We start from the raw sequence: 15,691 nt of genomic DNA on the forward strand, positions 1-15,691 counted from the left end.
GTGTTCATCTCTTCGTGCCAAAGACTCTGGGTCACTTTCTCTGCTTGTGCTCATTATTTCTTTGGGCTGGTCTCTGGGCTAAGGGGACTCGTAGACGCTCGGTTTGCGCGGGTGGTTCCTTAGAGCACTCACTGATTTCTGTTTTCCCCGCACGTTTGTTCTCTACCCTTTCCATACCCGCCCCCGCCCGGGGCCGCCGCCGCCCCCGCTGCGCGCGAGCGACAACCTCTTCACTCGTGTTTCTCCCAGCATCAGGGTGTTTGTTTATCCTTAGATGCAAGCGGCTCTTTGGATTTATGTCTCTTTGTGTTAGTGCATGTTTGTGTTTATCCCCAGGGAGGCCCAAGTGAGGCTCTGTGTTTGTGTTTCTCGGTGTTTATTGCTGTGGGTTTGTCTCGGCGTGAAGGTGTGTCTGTTTGGATCTCTCCCGGTGTATTTGTTTCTCTGTATGTGAAACCTTGTGTGTCTGTGTTTACTTTCCAGTGCCAATGTGTTTCTTGTTTGCTCTTCTCTGAGTGTGAAAGTTTATTTCTGTTTGTGTGGTGTGTGCGCGCGCGTGCGCTCGAGTGGCCCTATCTTCAACGCCCCCTCCCTAGATCCGCTCCAAGGTTCCTGACCCAGGAACGGAGGAAAGAGGCAGACCCCGGGCAAGTCAGGGTAATTGTTCTGACAACTAAGGTGGGTGGGGTGGGTGGGGTGGGGGTGGGGGTGGAGTGGGTGCTCTGACAGTCAGAAGAAGTGTTCCGCCCCCTGGCTTCCTCATGAGTCGGTTTAGTGAGAGTTCACTCAAAATTCTTCCTCCCCTTGCTGCCCGAGGCCCAGGGTCCTAACTCAGCCAAGGGCCCGAAAGTTTGGAAGGCAGATTTGGGGTTCAGAACGCCAGCTCTGGTACTCACTACCTGAGTCTGTTTCCCTCCTTTCCTCCCTTCCTCCTTCCTTCTCCCTTTCCTTCCTTCCTTCCTTCCTTCCTTCCTTCCTTCCTTCCTTCCTTCCTTCCTTTTCCTCTTTTGTAAAATGAAGTATTTGGAGTCCCGTGATCTCTAAAGTTTCCATCTCAAAATCCCAGGGACTACGCGAACCTGGCATTGTCAGCCATGGAGCTCGGGACTTCGATCTGTTTTTCGTTTTGGGCACTGCCTGGTCATTTCCAGGGGGTGGGGGGTGGGGATCTTTGCTTTTCCTGATCATTTCCATAGGGGTTCTTTGCTTCTCTTTCGTCCTGTCTGGGGAGGCGGCAGATGGTGAGGGAACGAAGGGGAGATAACCCGCACTGAAATTTCTCTCTCTCTCTTTTTTCCTATTCCCGCCCCTTTCTCTTTCCCCCGCAGGCTGGCAATAGTGTCGAGACCGCCATGGGCAGCAAGACCCTGCCGGCGCCCGTGCCCATCCACCCGTCACTTCAGCTCACCAACTACTCGTTCCTGCAGGCTGTGAACGGGCTGCCAGCTGTGCCCTCGGAGCACCTGCCCAGCCTGTACGGCTTTAGCGCCCTGCACGCGGTGCACCTGCACCAGTGGACCCTGGGCTACCCCGCCGTACACCTGCCGCGCTCCTCTTTCTCCAAGGTGCCTGGCGCCGTGTCCAGCCTCGTGGACGCCCGCTTGCCGTTGCCCGCCTTCCCCTGGTTTCCGCACGTTATCCAGCCCAAGCCTCAGGACGGGGGGGCTGGTGGGCCGCCTCTCAAAGCCAAGCCGCGCTTCGACTTCGCCAACCTGGCCTTGGCCGCCACTCAAGAGGATCCGTCCAAGCTCGGCCACGCCGAGGGCCCTGGCTCGCCTCCGCCCGGTCTCAGCGCCCTGCTCGACGTGACCAAGCTGTCGCCGGAGAAGAAGCCCACCCGCGGCCGCCTGCCCTCCAAGACCAAGAAAGAGTTTGTCTGCAAATTCTGCGGTCGTCACTTCACCAAGTCATATAACCTGCTGATTCACGAGCGAACGCACACGGACGAGAGGCCATACACTTGCGACATCTGTCACAAGGCCTTCCGGAGACAGGACCACCTCCGGGACCACAGGTGAGAGGAAGGGCAGGGGTGAGAGCTTGGCCCCAGCTCCCGAGTCAAGGTTTACGCCTCATCCTAGCTTTCCCAAACCCATCAGCCGACCAGTAGGAACCCCCGGAGGGCTACAGAACTGGCGAGCTGGGAGTAGAGGTTTGGGGGCAATGGGCATGATCTAGAGAGTCGAGAGTCCTGGCTTTGACTCCGGTCGCTGCCCACTTGATGATTCATCTTTGGGGACCTCATCTCCTCTCTGAACCCTGTTTCCCTCAGCTGGCGAACACTCTGAACATTAGAACTCAAAGAACCTCAAGGGGGAGGGGGAAGGGCTTTTCTCCTGTCCTCCGGGGCTTACATTTTTATCCCCCCAAAGTAGAAACTCTTGTTTGCCTTTCTCGCAACCTGTCCCTCTCTCCATCTGGCTGAAACCGACGCCCTGAGGATTATTCCACAGAGCTGAACCTCTCAGCCTAATCTCAGGACGTTGGACCCAGCAGATCCAGCCGATGTCGGCTGGGTGTATTATAATTAGCCAGGTACTGAGCACTCCGGGAACCTCTTGTTAACTACGTCCCTTCCAGATTTTATAGCAAACTCTGGTCCCTATCTCAGCCCCCGGATACAGGGTATTAGGTCTGTCTGGCCCCTGTCACAGGTTTTCGAAAAAAGTACTGGGTCTTCCGGGCTCCAGCCCCCGTGCTCGTTTGGCCTCTACCGCAGAGCGTTCCCTCTAGCCCCCAAAGCGGGATTACGATAGCCTTTTGTGGTTTTTATTCGGGTTGGGAGATGGGAGGCGGGTGCTCCCTAGAAAGAAGCTCGTACGGTTAAAGCCCCTCCGGATTTTGCTAAGGTTTAGAAATGAAGTCTTTTCTTCCCCGCGCAGGTATATACACTCCAAAGAGAAACCCTTCAAGTGCCAGGAATGCGGGAAGGGATTTTGCCAGTCCAGGACTCTAGCCGTCCACAAGACGCTGCACACGCAAGTGAAGGATCTCAAAGTCAACAAAATCAAATGCTGAAGGCCCGCGCCCACCAGGGCCCACAGGCAGAACTAGGAGGAAGTAGCCTCCGCCTCTGGTCCCAGGCAAAAGTCCGAGACCCCTTAGCCTGGAGTAAAGAAAGGCGGTGCCTGCCACCAGCAGGGCTAGGAGCAAAGGCCAAGCTCTGCCTCCCTCTGACACTCACACCCAGGATTCTGGGGCTCCAAGGGGCGCTCACAGCACGGACCCGACCGGCCTGGCCGCAGGGCCGTGGATGTAGGGGCGGCGGCCAGTCCACTCCCGGCCTGGACTCATAAACTTTGCGCCAAGAGGTGGAGCTCAAGGGTCGGCCGCCAGGCTCAAGTGGGAAAGGGCTTCCCGGCCACCGCCGAAGCCTCTGGCTCCTCCCCCCAGTGTTACTGTGGCATTGTTCCATTGTTCCCGCGTTACTTTGTTGCTGTTACGTGCTTGCAGCGCTACGTTGTTGCGGCATTATATTACATTACAAACTTTCTCTGTAAGTTTCCTTTCTGGGCAAATTTCTCTTTCCTCGCCCGAGTGTGCCTAAGAGTGGCCCACAGCAGTGGAGAAAGGAGCGAGGTTAGGGAGAGGGGAGAGGGTGCGTTGAGCTGATCCAGAGCTCCCCCTTGCAAACTCAAGCTGCCCCAGGACTCCAGGGGACGCTACAAAGCAGGCTTGCAATGGAACACCTCAACCATCACCACCATCTCCGACAAAAACCGTACGATTTGGAGGGCCGCCCTGTGGGGTCATGCAATGGACTGGACTTCCCTCCCCAGTAGCCTAGCCTGGGACTCCCTCAGCTTGCGTCCTGGGACTGTGGGGGTCCTGGTCCAGGAGTCCATGGACAGGGCCTGGGGGAGCCGGTATATAGGGCCTCTAAAGAAGAGGGCGGGACCAGCGAAAGTGAACCAAGCTGGCCCCGCCCCGCTCCGCCCAGGACCATGGGGAGGTAGCCAGGCGTGCCTGGATTGGCACCAGGACAGAGCTCTTTAATGGAAAAGACCAACAGTCTTGTTAATGTGTATTATTATTATTTTTTAATTTTCCTAACAGTGTAAAAAAAAGTGAATTAGAGAGGTCACATTTTCTTGGTTTCTGTAAGGCGAGAGGAGAGCGGCGGGCGGTGGGGCTGTTGGCACTTTAGGCTGATCATTGGGAAAAGGACATTTATCACTGGAGTTTGGGCTGTTTGTTATCGATGTTTAAGATATATTAAAATAAATGGTTATTTTACAGGCTGCCGAAGCTGCGGGAACAAAGCTTTCACTTCTAGACTCGGGCAATTCCGAGCATTTTCTTTTTTTCTCCGTGAGAGATGAAGTTGTTTTCTTCCAAATTGCTGCTCTGTCCGTGTCGGAGGGAGTCAGAAAAGGGCCAGTGGATGGCCTGCTTCCTCGCTCCTCTTTTCCCCTCTTTCCTCTTCTCCCTTTCTTTGTCTCTCACCTTCCCCCCTGTCTCCTTCACCTTTCTCCAGTTTTCCCTTGGTCTCCCTCCATTTCCCTTCCTCCCCCATTCCTTCTCCTTCCCCTCTCCCTCCTCTCTCCTTCACCTTTCTCCCGATTTTTCCTCTGTCTTCCTCATTTCCCTTCCTCTCCCATTCTCTCTTCCCTCCCCTTCTTCTTTCCACTCCCTCTATAACTCTGTGACTATCTCGTTGTTTTTGTGTCTCTTACTCTTGTCTCTTGCAGTCTCTCTCTATTCTGAAGGACGCCAGGGTCTTAAATTTTGGAGGGTAAATAAAAACAATCCTGGAAATCTTATTGGGAAAAGAGGAATCCTGGCCTTTGGGTTAAGAATCCCTTCTGCCTCCTTGGGGCGCCCTCGGGGCCTAGGTGATGACTAACGACCTGAAAGTTGTGCCTGATTTGTAGCTGTGGTTGCTTGGTCTGGTGAGCCTAGGGAGCGGGATGGGGGGACCCCTTCCCGTCAGCTCTCAGTAAGGCTCTGGCGGCTGGCTCTGGGTGCTGAGCCGGACTCAGGCAGAGGCGGTGGCTGAGTCGGGCCAACTGGTTGCTCTTCTAGGGTGTTTACTCCACGGAGGCAGGGGCTTGGGGCCGTCCAGGCTGAATTGGTTCACCTGCAGCTCAGTCCCAGCCCTACTCCTCTCTGTGTCTTTCTCTGTGTCTGTGGCTTCTGTCTTCCCTCCCCTCTCCTTTCTCTTCCCTCTTTCCCCTTCAGAATTAGGGTGAGGGTTAGTGTTACTCTTTTCTTCATCCTTTGGTTCCTTGATCCTCCCCCCACGACCCTCCCCCCCCACAAGAAAAATAGGAGGGGGGCTGTAGATTCTTCCTCTTTCACAAGCTTGCTTTCGATAAACTTAGTCCATTCTCTCTAGCAACCTGGAGTAATCTAGGATGGTTTGGAGACTCTCCGTTTCCAACCAAATCATGTAAGTCCACAGCTGAGACACAGACCTCGCGTGTGCATATGAATTGAGAGACAATTCTAAAAGTATCCATTTGCCTCTCCCTTTCTCCCTCAGGCCTCACTCATTTCCACAGACCCTCTGACCACAACAGTATAATAATTTTTTAGGATTTATTCACAAGAGAATGACCTCATCAGACCCATACACCAGAGACAGATCATCAGATGTAAAGCTGAAGGGGAATAGTTAGTGCCCAGTTTGAATTTCAACCCAAACTTTCTAGCACTAACATCTCTGAGATGGACCTGAACTATCCTGGCTCTTAGTATGGCATTTTACCTTCTGTGTCTCATAGATTCCCCTCCCCCCCCTCCAGTAGTCTGGTGAATCAGCCTATGGACTCCTCACAATCATGGTTGTTGCCTACATTCATGATGGGTGGAAATGATTAATAAAGTAAATATCAAGATTTATTTTTCCCCATTCACTTCATAGACACCTCCCCCACAATCTGTCTACTCCAAGTTAAGAACCTCTTCTCCACATTTGTGAGCCTCACATTTTGCAGATAAGGAAACTGAGGCCTAGATAGGTTAAGTGAGGGTCATACAGCTAGTCCATGAATTGCCTTCTGTCAGAGCTACCAGCCTCCTGTGGAAAATCAATTACTAAAGCAAATATTTGACTGACTACTCCCTGGGCCTCTGGGCACTTCCAATACAAAGATGAAAAACCACATAGTTCTGTCCACTGTGGAATGCAGGGGGAATGGAGTAAATTGGATTTGGTGTTGGGAGAACTGGGTTCAAATCTTAACTCATTTACTCACCGTGTAGCCTTGGGGCAAGCCTCTATTTCTACTCTTATGTCATCTGTGAACAACAAAAATGAGGTGGCCACAGTGATGCCCCATGCTGGCTCTTGCCAGCCTCAACTCTCTAGCTTCAGATAGATGATGACTCCTAGCTAACACTAGTAAGATGCTTTAAGGCTTGAAAATACTTTACACATATGATCCTTTTGGGAGAAAGATGGTTTAGGAGGAAGGCCTGGAAGAAATCTGAGTGTTGAGGTGCTTGGTCTTTCCTTGGCCACACCCACCCAACCTATGGGGCTCTCATCTCTTGGCCTCTTCTCTTGACCCCTAGAATTGGATTCTGACTTTTGAAGAAGTTGAAGGGACATTATGCTCTTTTGGAATCCTGACCACATAGGGAGACTCAAGCTGCCCACTCTAGGGCCTAAGATAAGTCTCTGCCTCCAAGTAGGAGGCTATGACCAGCTGTTTCTCTGGAGTCTGGACTAAGGCTCGAAGAAAGAGGAAGAGTGAACAGGTCCCTCACTCCTCCCTGGCCCCTCCATCTACCCCTTTGGGCCTGGCCAGGAATTTCCAATGCAATAGAGGCAATAGAGTCCCTGGGACACCCTCCCACCTCAGTCTGAGCCTCCATAGGCTTCCTTTAAAGCTTGACTGATCTGGCTCTCTTTTGGGAATTACGGAGGGGAAGGGTGGTCAGAGGGATACCGATATAAGTGGATTTTTCTATGGGTGGGTAGGTTACAGCTTGAAAAAACATTCTGCACATAACAGAATCAGAGGCCAACCCTCTCCTTTTACAAAGGGAAAATTTAGGGCCTAGTGAGGGGAAGGAGCTTCCCTAAAGTCAGAGAGGAAGTCAACCTTCTCTTCTCCCCGCTGGGACATACTAGTTGTGTGACCATGGACAGATCACTCCTTTCTCTGAGCTGCAGTTTCTTGATCTGTAAAATGTGAATGCTGGGTAGTGCTGGGGACATTTCATTCACAAATTCTACTCATTGTAGGGGCCAACTTCAATGGGTTGGGAGGAAAAGAGGGCCAGAGAAATGAAACCTGCTGGTATCAGGTATGACTGGCTCAGCTTAGAGGGCAGAGAAGGGATAAGGGGACGTGTTCAGGCCCTGCAGAAAAAAAAAAATGGAAGAAGGGATAACAAACCGAAGATGAAACAGCTGCCATTATTCCAAGAGAGAAATATTTCTTAGCATAATCACTATCCAATTCTTAGCTGTCATAAAAGGTCACCACTAGAAGGTACTTTAGAGACCAGGGAGTCTGTTCAAAAGCCCATTTTACAGAAGAGGAAACATTCCCAGAGTGGGGTAAGGAACTTGCCCATGGTCTCTTAGGTATTAAGTTGCAGAGACTGGACTCTGTCTCCAGGCACTGAATTCTTCCCACTGGATGAGGCCTCTCTAACTTTGGGCAGGTGTTGGGGTGGAGGCAGAGTTTCCAAACCTCCTGGGGGTAGCTGGGTTCTTTGAGAGAGGAGATGGTTATATGATTGGTGACCTTATATACACTGACCCTGAGCTGCCTCAGGTCTCAGAGAGGTGCTTACTGCTGGGAGCTCAGGGTTGGGGCCATGCTAGCAGGTGGAGCCTGTTAAAGTCATCAGAAGTTCTGGATTCTCCACTTCCCTCCAACAAAATACCTTCTTCACCTTAAGTTTCTCCTCAGAAAATGCCCTCAGGACTCCCTAGACTTTGGAAAGATCAATTCTTTTACCACTCCCTGCCAATGCCTGGAGGTGACCAGTGTCTGCCCTCTCCTAAAAGAGAGTAACACTTGACTAAATCCTGCCTTAAAGAGAGCTATCTGCTACATCAGCACTGTGGACAGACACCCTGTGTTGGACAGCCTCAGCCTTCCGCCTGGAGAAAGGGGGAAGTCCCTGATAGCCACAGCCTTTCCAATCACCACTTCCTTGAAGAAATGCAAATGCCAGGCCCACTCAGCTAATGAATGGTAACATAAACTCAGCTCACCTTATTCATAGATCCATCCACATGCCTTCTGCAGACATTTAAGCCCCCTTCCCAAGTGCTAAATCCTCAGCAAGGCCCTGGGCTATATGCCATTCAGTCCCTCCTGTTTCTTTTCTTCCCACTCCCTTCTCCTTTCCCTCCTTTAGTCAGCCTTCTAAGGAGGCAGTCAGCTCCTGTGCCCTTAGATTTTAGACTGCTTATCTTCTCTGCCTGAAAAATCAAACAGAATCCTAGCAACTTCACTGCCTTCTTTGAGAACTGGACCTCATCATGTATCTTCCACATCTTAAGCACCTCTGATGTGGGAGCATAAGGTTGGTTGTTGGAAGAGACTTTAGTGATGATCTACCTGCTGGTACAATAGACTAGGAACATGTGGAGAAACTGAGGACCAGAGAAGTGAAAGTTTCTTTGGTGTGTTTGGAAGATGATGCATTTGTAATCAGAAAGCCCGGGCAAAATGTGCTGTGTGTTCTTGGACAAAGAAGAAAACAAAGGAAGTGTGAATGGCAGCTCTGGGGTTGGCCGACCTGGGTTCATAGCCTGCCTCATCTTGGGAAAGTCACCCAACTCCTCTGAACTTCAGTTTCCTTGTCTGTAAAATGGAGTCATTGCATAACTAGCTGGGCTCTCGAAACTCTTGTAGTTCTCACATGTATCACACTGGCATTTCCCTTCTTTTTCTGGGCCTCCATTTTTCCATCTACAAAATCATGGAATTTGGACCAAATTATCTCAAAGAGCCTTTCCAAAATGAACAATCTGGAGTAGCATCTTTGGGGATTCAAGAGTGAGAAAACATTCCAAAGGGCCTTTCTGCAAAAGCCTAGCCTCCAGAGAGGAGAGGATGAGGTCCTAGAGCCAAGCAGAAGTAAACTGGTGAATTGGTAAACTCCAGGGGGTGGCCATTTTGTTTTAGCCTTGGTGCTCCCATGCCCTAGTATCATGCCCAGCACAAAATAGGCACTCAATGCTTGTGGACTGTTGGTTGTTGGTGGAGACACTATCTCCACAGTCCTTGGATAGTGGCTCAACAGATACATTCCCTTTATTTTTAACACCAACCTGCTCATGGTGAATTCAGTGAAAAAGGAGAGTTTCAGGCACTTGGTTGTGAGGATCTTGATCTGAGAGAATAGATGATCAAGCACATCTCTATGCTCTGGGATGATAGGTGAGGAACATGCATGATGGGATGGTGCATACACTATCAGGTATATCCGCTTTTGAGCTCAGTGTAGTTTAAGAGTTTTTCTTAGATGCAAAGGGAGAGCTTAATGTTGTGAGAAAAATATCGGGAAATATCTGTTTGAAATACATCAATATAACTGAAAATGTGAGGAACTGGAGGGATAAAGAACTTTCTTCAGAGAGATGGAACAGAGAACAATTCATAGAGTCTGAGGCTTTCAGATACATCCAATTCTCAACTCAACTTTGGAAAACAACTACCAGAGTCACTCCTCTAGCTTTCCCAGGGTCTGATTTTCTAACTATCAGCATCACCATCATCATCGTCACCACCATCATCATGGTCATCATCATCATCATTGTCATCATCATCATAGTCACCACCTCCTCCTCCTCTTCCTCCTCCTTTCTTCTTCTTCTTCTTCTTCTTCTTCTTCTTCTTCTTCTTCTTCTTCTTCTTCTTCTTCTTCTTCTTCTTCTTCTTCTTCTTCTTCTTCTCCTCCTCCTCCTTCTCCTTCTCTTTCTCCTCCTCCTCCTCCTCCTCCTCCTCTTCCTCTTCTTTCTTCCTCTTCTTCCATGACTACTTTGGTATAGGGAACTCCCAAGGAACAAATCCCTTTTACCAAATAGAGATCAGTTCTTGCTCTGCAATGAAGAGTCTTAGAGAGTGCTTTGAGGGCACTAAAAGTTTGTTGGCCAACTAGCCCAGAGTCTCACAGTAGCTTTTTTTGGCAGGGGCACTTGGATCCAGGCTTCCCTGACACAAAGATCAGTTGTTCATTCACTTTGTCAGAGTCAGACACTATTTGAGGAATCCCTTGGCTGACAAGACTAGAATATTGGGGGAGGAGATTGGATTATCAAGATTGATAAACATAAACCCTAAAGGTATCCAGGGCTGTTTATGACAATAATGATGGTGATGGCAGTGATAACAACAAAACAGCAGCAGTACTAGCAATATTCCAATACTTTAAGGACTCATGACTTATACCAACTTAGGTTGTGACTGATCACACTCTAGCCTAGCAGATCTTCTTTAGGAATTACTTTGGGATAAAAAGAATCCTCTGTCGTGGTCCAACCGTCTGGTGATGGGCTTCTCCCCAAGGGCAGAGGCTAGTCTCTAGATAACAGACACATAAGTTATCCCAAGAATCAAACTCAAAGTCCTTCTAGACTAGTTGGACAAGTCAGAGCTTGTATTTTACTGACTGATTTTTTGCTAACTCCAGGTTCAGCTCCATTTTTTCTAACTGGGAATCAGAGGAGGGCTTTAATTGAAAATGAAAATGATGAAAAGTGAGTAATAATAAAAATAATATTAAATATAATGATAATAACAAATAACCCACACAATGTTAATAAAATGGAGGGCCTGTCACCCTAAGGCAATTTTGGAAAGAGTAATCCTTTCTGGTGAAGGACAAGCGTTGACAGATGCCACAACCTTTCATAAATGGGCTAATTACTTACAAAAATACGTTTGGAACCCGCAGACCAGATAAATGCAAAGGCTCAGGTCAATTAATTTGTAAAATGTTACTTGAAAGTGGTCCACTCTGCATGAAGTCTATTCAACAGAAAAGATCCAAGACTGGTATCAAAGGCACTTCTATAGGTGATGCCCAGAGGAATTCAGCCAGCAATAGGCTGACAAAGAAGCATTGAACAAATGACTGAGGCATGGGGATTTGTTTATGGAAATGGAAGGGCTTACGATAATGATTCAAGACCAGGCCACCTGAAACTCTGGAAAGATCATGCTTAAGGTGCCTGGACTTACTGATTAATGCAACAAAACAGTAGAATCTATAACAAATCATTGCAGGATGCAACCATTTAGCAAGACATGACCTAGGGCTGGAATTTTACATCAGAGAATTGATATCTCATAAACTTCCTGACCACAACTCCCCATCATATCCCTCTTTAAATCCTTGACATTTGAACAAACACACAATACTGCATCAGGAGAATCACTGACAGGCAGATCTCTTGCTCACAGCTCCCTGGACATAACATTATGCTGATTCTTACAAAATAAAACATGTTTCCCAAACAATTTAATTCAACAGACATTTATTAGCACTTATTATGTGCCAGACAGAGTTATGAAAGCTATCTTATCTGCCTTTATCTCTGTCTCTCTCTGTCTTTGTCTGTTTGTCTCTGTCTGTCTGTTTCTGTCTATCTGTCTCTGTCTGTCTGTCTCTCTCATCCTAGATTCTCTTCTTCCCTTACCTCTTGAGAAGGCAGGAATTTACAGTAAAAATCCCCCCACCCCAATCTCCTCCTTTCCTTCTAATTTTGCCTGTACTCTGTGTGTGTATGTGTGTGTGTGTGTGTGTGTGTGTGTGTGTGTGCATTTGCAAAACCTTTTTTAAGTTCATATAATTGAAATTATCCATTTTGCTTCCCATGATCCTCTCTATCTCTTGTTTGGTCATAAACACTTTCCTTATTTAAAAATCTGACAAGTAAATTTTCCATGCTTCTCTAATTTGCTTATGATTTTTCCTTTTATGTTTAAACCATATACCAATTTTGAGCTTAGCTTGGTATATGGTGTGAGATGTTGGTCTATGCCTAGTTTCTGCCAAACTTCTTTCCAGTTTTCCCAGCAATTTTTGTCAAATGATGAGTTCTTGCCTCCAAAACTTGAATCTTTGTGTTTATCAAATACTAGATTACTTTGTCCTCACCTACTTTATATTGCATATTTAATCTATTTCATTGATCTACCAGCCTATTTTTTCAGTCAGTGCCAGATTGTTTTGATGATTACTGCTTTGTAATACAGTTTGGAATCTGGTACAGCTAAGGCACCATCCTTCACATTTTTTATTGCTTCTTTTGATATTCTTGACCTTTTGTTCTTCCAGATGAATTTTATTATTATTTTTATATCTATATAAAATAATTCTTTGATAGTTTTGTTGGTATGGTACTAAGAAAATTAATTTAGGTAGTATCATTGTTTTATTATATTGGTTTGGCCTACCCATGATCCATTAATATTTCTCCAGTTGTTTAGATCTTTTTTGTGCAAAAAATGTTTTTAATCGTGTTCATGTAGTTCCTGTGTGTGTCTTGGCAGGTAGATTCTTTAGTATTTAATCCTGTCTGTAGTTAAGTGATATTTCTATTTCTATCTCTTCCTGCTGGATTTTGTCGGTAATATATAAAAATGCTGATGATGTAAGTGGATTTATCTTATATCCTGCAACTCTGATAAAGTTGCTAATTGTTTCAATGAGTTGTTTAATTGATAATCCAGTTCTCTAAATAAACCATTATATTATCTGAAAAAAGTGATAATTTTGTTTCCTTGTTGCCTATTCTTATTACTTCAATTTCTTATTCTTGTTTTATTGCTATAATGAACATTTCTAGTACAATATTGAGGAGTAATGGTGATAATGGATACTTTGTTTCATCCCTGATCTTTTTGGGAAAGGTAACATCCTGTTACAGATAAAGCTTGCTCTTATTTTAGGTAGATATCACTTATCTCTTTAAGGAAAGCTCCCTCTGTTCCTGTGCTTTCCGTTTTTTTTTTTTGTTACATTGTTGAGTTATTTTGTATGTCATTGTATATGTTGTTTTATTGGTTCTATTTTCTTTGCTTTGTATCAGCTCCCACAAACTCTCCCATATTTCTCCATATTTCTCATTTGTAAATTTTTGTTTCAACTTAACTTTCAGTTTCTTGGTTTAGAGAGTTCCTGGTGAGAAAATACTCTCTACTAATACAGGTTGGCACCTTCTCTGAAACTGATAAGTCTTAGAGAGTTGTCTGGGGGCCCTGAGAGGTTAAATGAGTTTCCAAGGGCCACATAGCTGCCAGGTATTGGAGACAAAATTTAAACCTAGGTCTTCCTGAATATAGCTATCATTCCACTACTGCCTTTCCTCCCATTTCTCTTTTTGATATAAGTGTTTATTGATATTTTCTGTTTCTGACATCACCATAGTATCCCATGTATTCCTCTCTTTACCCTCCCAGAGAGCCATCCCCTGTAACACAGTATGTTTTTTTAGGAGGTGAAAAAAAGTCAACACAACTGATTGATACATTAACAAATTCCTAAAACATGTGCAATATGTAACACCTGTAAACCTCCCACCTCCACAAAGGGGAGTTGGGGGGGAGTGTTCTCATATCTCATATCCCACCTGACCTTCATAATTTTGTTACATGGAATTTTAATTTTTGGATGTCTCATTCTTTCCATTTACATGGCTTTAGTTATTGTGTTTGTTGTTTACTTTGCTGAGCTCACACTGTATCAGTTCATATAGATCGCTGCTTCTCTGTGTTCATCACACACATCATTTCTTACAGCACGGTAGTATTCCATAACATTCATCTAGCACATTTTGTTTAACCATTCCCCTGTTGATGTGCATCTACTTTATTTCCAATTCTGTATTAGTACTCCAGTACTATGACAGAAAGTGCTGCTATAAATATTTTGGCATATGTGGGAACTTCCCCCACCCCTTATTAATGACTTCCTTGTAGTATAAAACCAGTAATGAAGTCTCTAGTTGAAAAGGTATGGACTTACCAGTTCAGTTATTTTACATAATTCCAAATGGCTTTCCAAAAATGAGTGTACTGTTCCACAGCTCCACCAACATATTAGTGTGCCTGTCCTTCCATAATACTTCCAACATTGACCATTGTCACTTTTTTGATCATTTGGGGGAGGGGGAGCAATTTACAAAGTTTGAGGTGAAACTTCAGGGCTGTTTTAATTTGCATTTCTCTTATTAGAGATTTGGAGCATTTTCCTTTTCAAGTGGTTGTTACCGCTTTGTAGTTCTTTTGAGAACTGTTCATATCCTTTGACCTCTTATCTATTGAGAAATGAGTATTAGTAATGCACATATATGTGTATATACATATGACTAATACATACATACATACATACATACAACTAATAGCCATTACTCAATAGGTAAGATATATGTATATATGTATGCATACATAAGTTATATATGTATATATGTATATACACACATATATACACACAAATTTTTATACATCTTGTACATCAAAACTTTATCAGAGAAATTTGATACAAAGATTTCCCCCATTTGACCACTTCTATTCTCATTCTAGATGTATTAATGCTGTCTGTGCAGAAGCTTTTCTGTTTCAAGTAATCAAAGTTATCTATTTTATCTTTTGTAATTGCCTCTGTCTTTTGTTTGGTTAAAATATATATCTCCAACCCATAGCTGTGAGAGGTATATAATTTGTTTTTAAATTTTTTAACGGTATGGTATTTAATAGTAAGGTCATGCATCCATTTAGAGTGTATTGTGATGTGTGGTGTAAAATGGTGGTCTACGCCTAATTTTTACCAGACTGCTTTCTATTTTTCTCAGCAATTTTTGGTCTAATATGGTGTTTTCCCCTAGGTAATATGTTTTACACTTTATAAAACATTAGGTTATTGAATTCTATTGTTTATGAATCTCCTTTTTTAAGTCTATTCCATTAATCTATCTCACTGTTCTTTAACTAACACCAGATGGTTTTGATGACTGTTGCTTTATAACATAGTTTGAGTTCTGAAGTACTCCTCCCCTTAACTTCTTTTTATCATTTCCCTTTTGTTTTTCCAAGTAAATTTTGTTATTATTTTATTTTTAAAAATCTGTAAAGTATTCCCTTGCTAATTTGGTCAGTATGTCATTAAAAGTACAAATTAATTTTGGTAGTATTGTAATTTTTGTTATATTGGAATGGCCTACCCATGAACACTGAATATTCCTCCTGCTATTTAGGTTGTTCTTTATTTCTTTATAATTGAATTGCAATTGTAATCTATAAAAGTCTGGGATGTTAATCCCCAGATATTTTATGCATTTTATAGGTATTTGGAATGAGATTTCCCTTCCTATTATTACTTCTTGTATTTTTTTATCGTGATGTAGAAATGCTATTTATTTTTGAGGATTTATTTTGTAGTCTGCTACTTTGCTGAAGCTATTAATTGTCTCAATTAGCATCTTTGCTGATTCCTTGGGGAATAAGGGGGTATTTCAAGTAAAGCACCGTATTATAAGCAAATAGAGACAGTGTTATCTCCTCTTTACCTATCATTATTCCTTTAATTCTTTTCTTTTCCCTTATTGCTAATACTAGAATTTCCAGAACTGGAATCTTCTTGCTAGTATTTTATTTAAACTTTTTGCATTAATGTTCATTAGGGAAATTATTCTATAGCTTTCTTTCTCTGTTTTGGCACTGTCTGATTTAGGCACCAAGACCATATTTGTGTCATAGAAGGAATTTGGTAGGAA

At 44.8% G+C, this 15,691-nt stretch overlaps 1 protein-coding gene across 1 annotated transcript; it reads left to right on the forward strand.

The window, feature by feature from the left end:
• The first annotated feature begins 1,352 nt into the window (after nt 1-1,352).
• OSR1 (odd-skipped related transcription factor 1) lies at nt 1,353-3,018 on the forward strand. The gene is made up of 2 exons (XM_036752880.1): nt 1,353-2,014; nt 2,883-3,018. The coding sequence occupies exons 1-2, from the start codon at nt 1,353-1,355 to the stop codon at nt 3,016-3,018; spliced, it is 798 nt and encodes a 265-aa protein (XP_036608775.1).
• The last annotated feature ends 12,673 nt before the right edge of the window (nt 3,019-15,691 follow it).

The sequence above is a fragment of the Trichosurus vulpecula genome, chromosome 3 (genome assembly GCF_011100635.1).
Source record: "Trichosurus vulpecula isolate mTriVul1 chromosome 3, mTriVul1.pri, whole genome shotgun sequence".
In the NCBI taxonomy this organism is placed as follows: Eukaryota; Metazoa; Chordata; class Mammalia; order Diprotodontia; family Phalangeridae; genus Trichosurus; species Trichosurus vulpecula.

What these genes read in the sequence shown, in the direction of transcription:
- OSR1 (XM_036752880.1), top strand. Translation starts at nt 1,353, where the DNA reads ATGGGCAGCAAGACCCTGCCGGCGCCCGTGCCCATCCACCCGTCACTT. An exon ending in GACCACCTCCGGGACCACAG is followed by an intron (nt 2,015 to 2,882) that starts GTGAGAGGAAGG and finishes TTCCCCGCGCAG; the next exon opens with GTATATACACTCCAAAGAGA.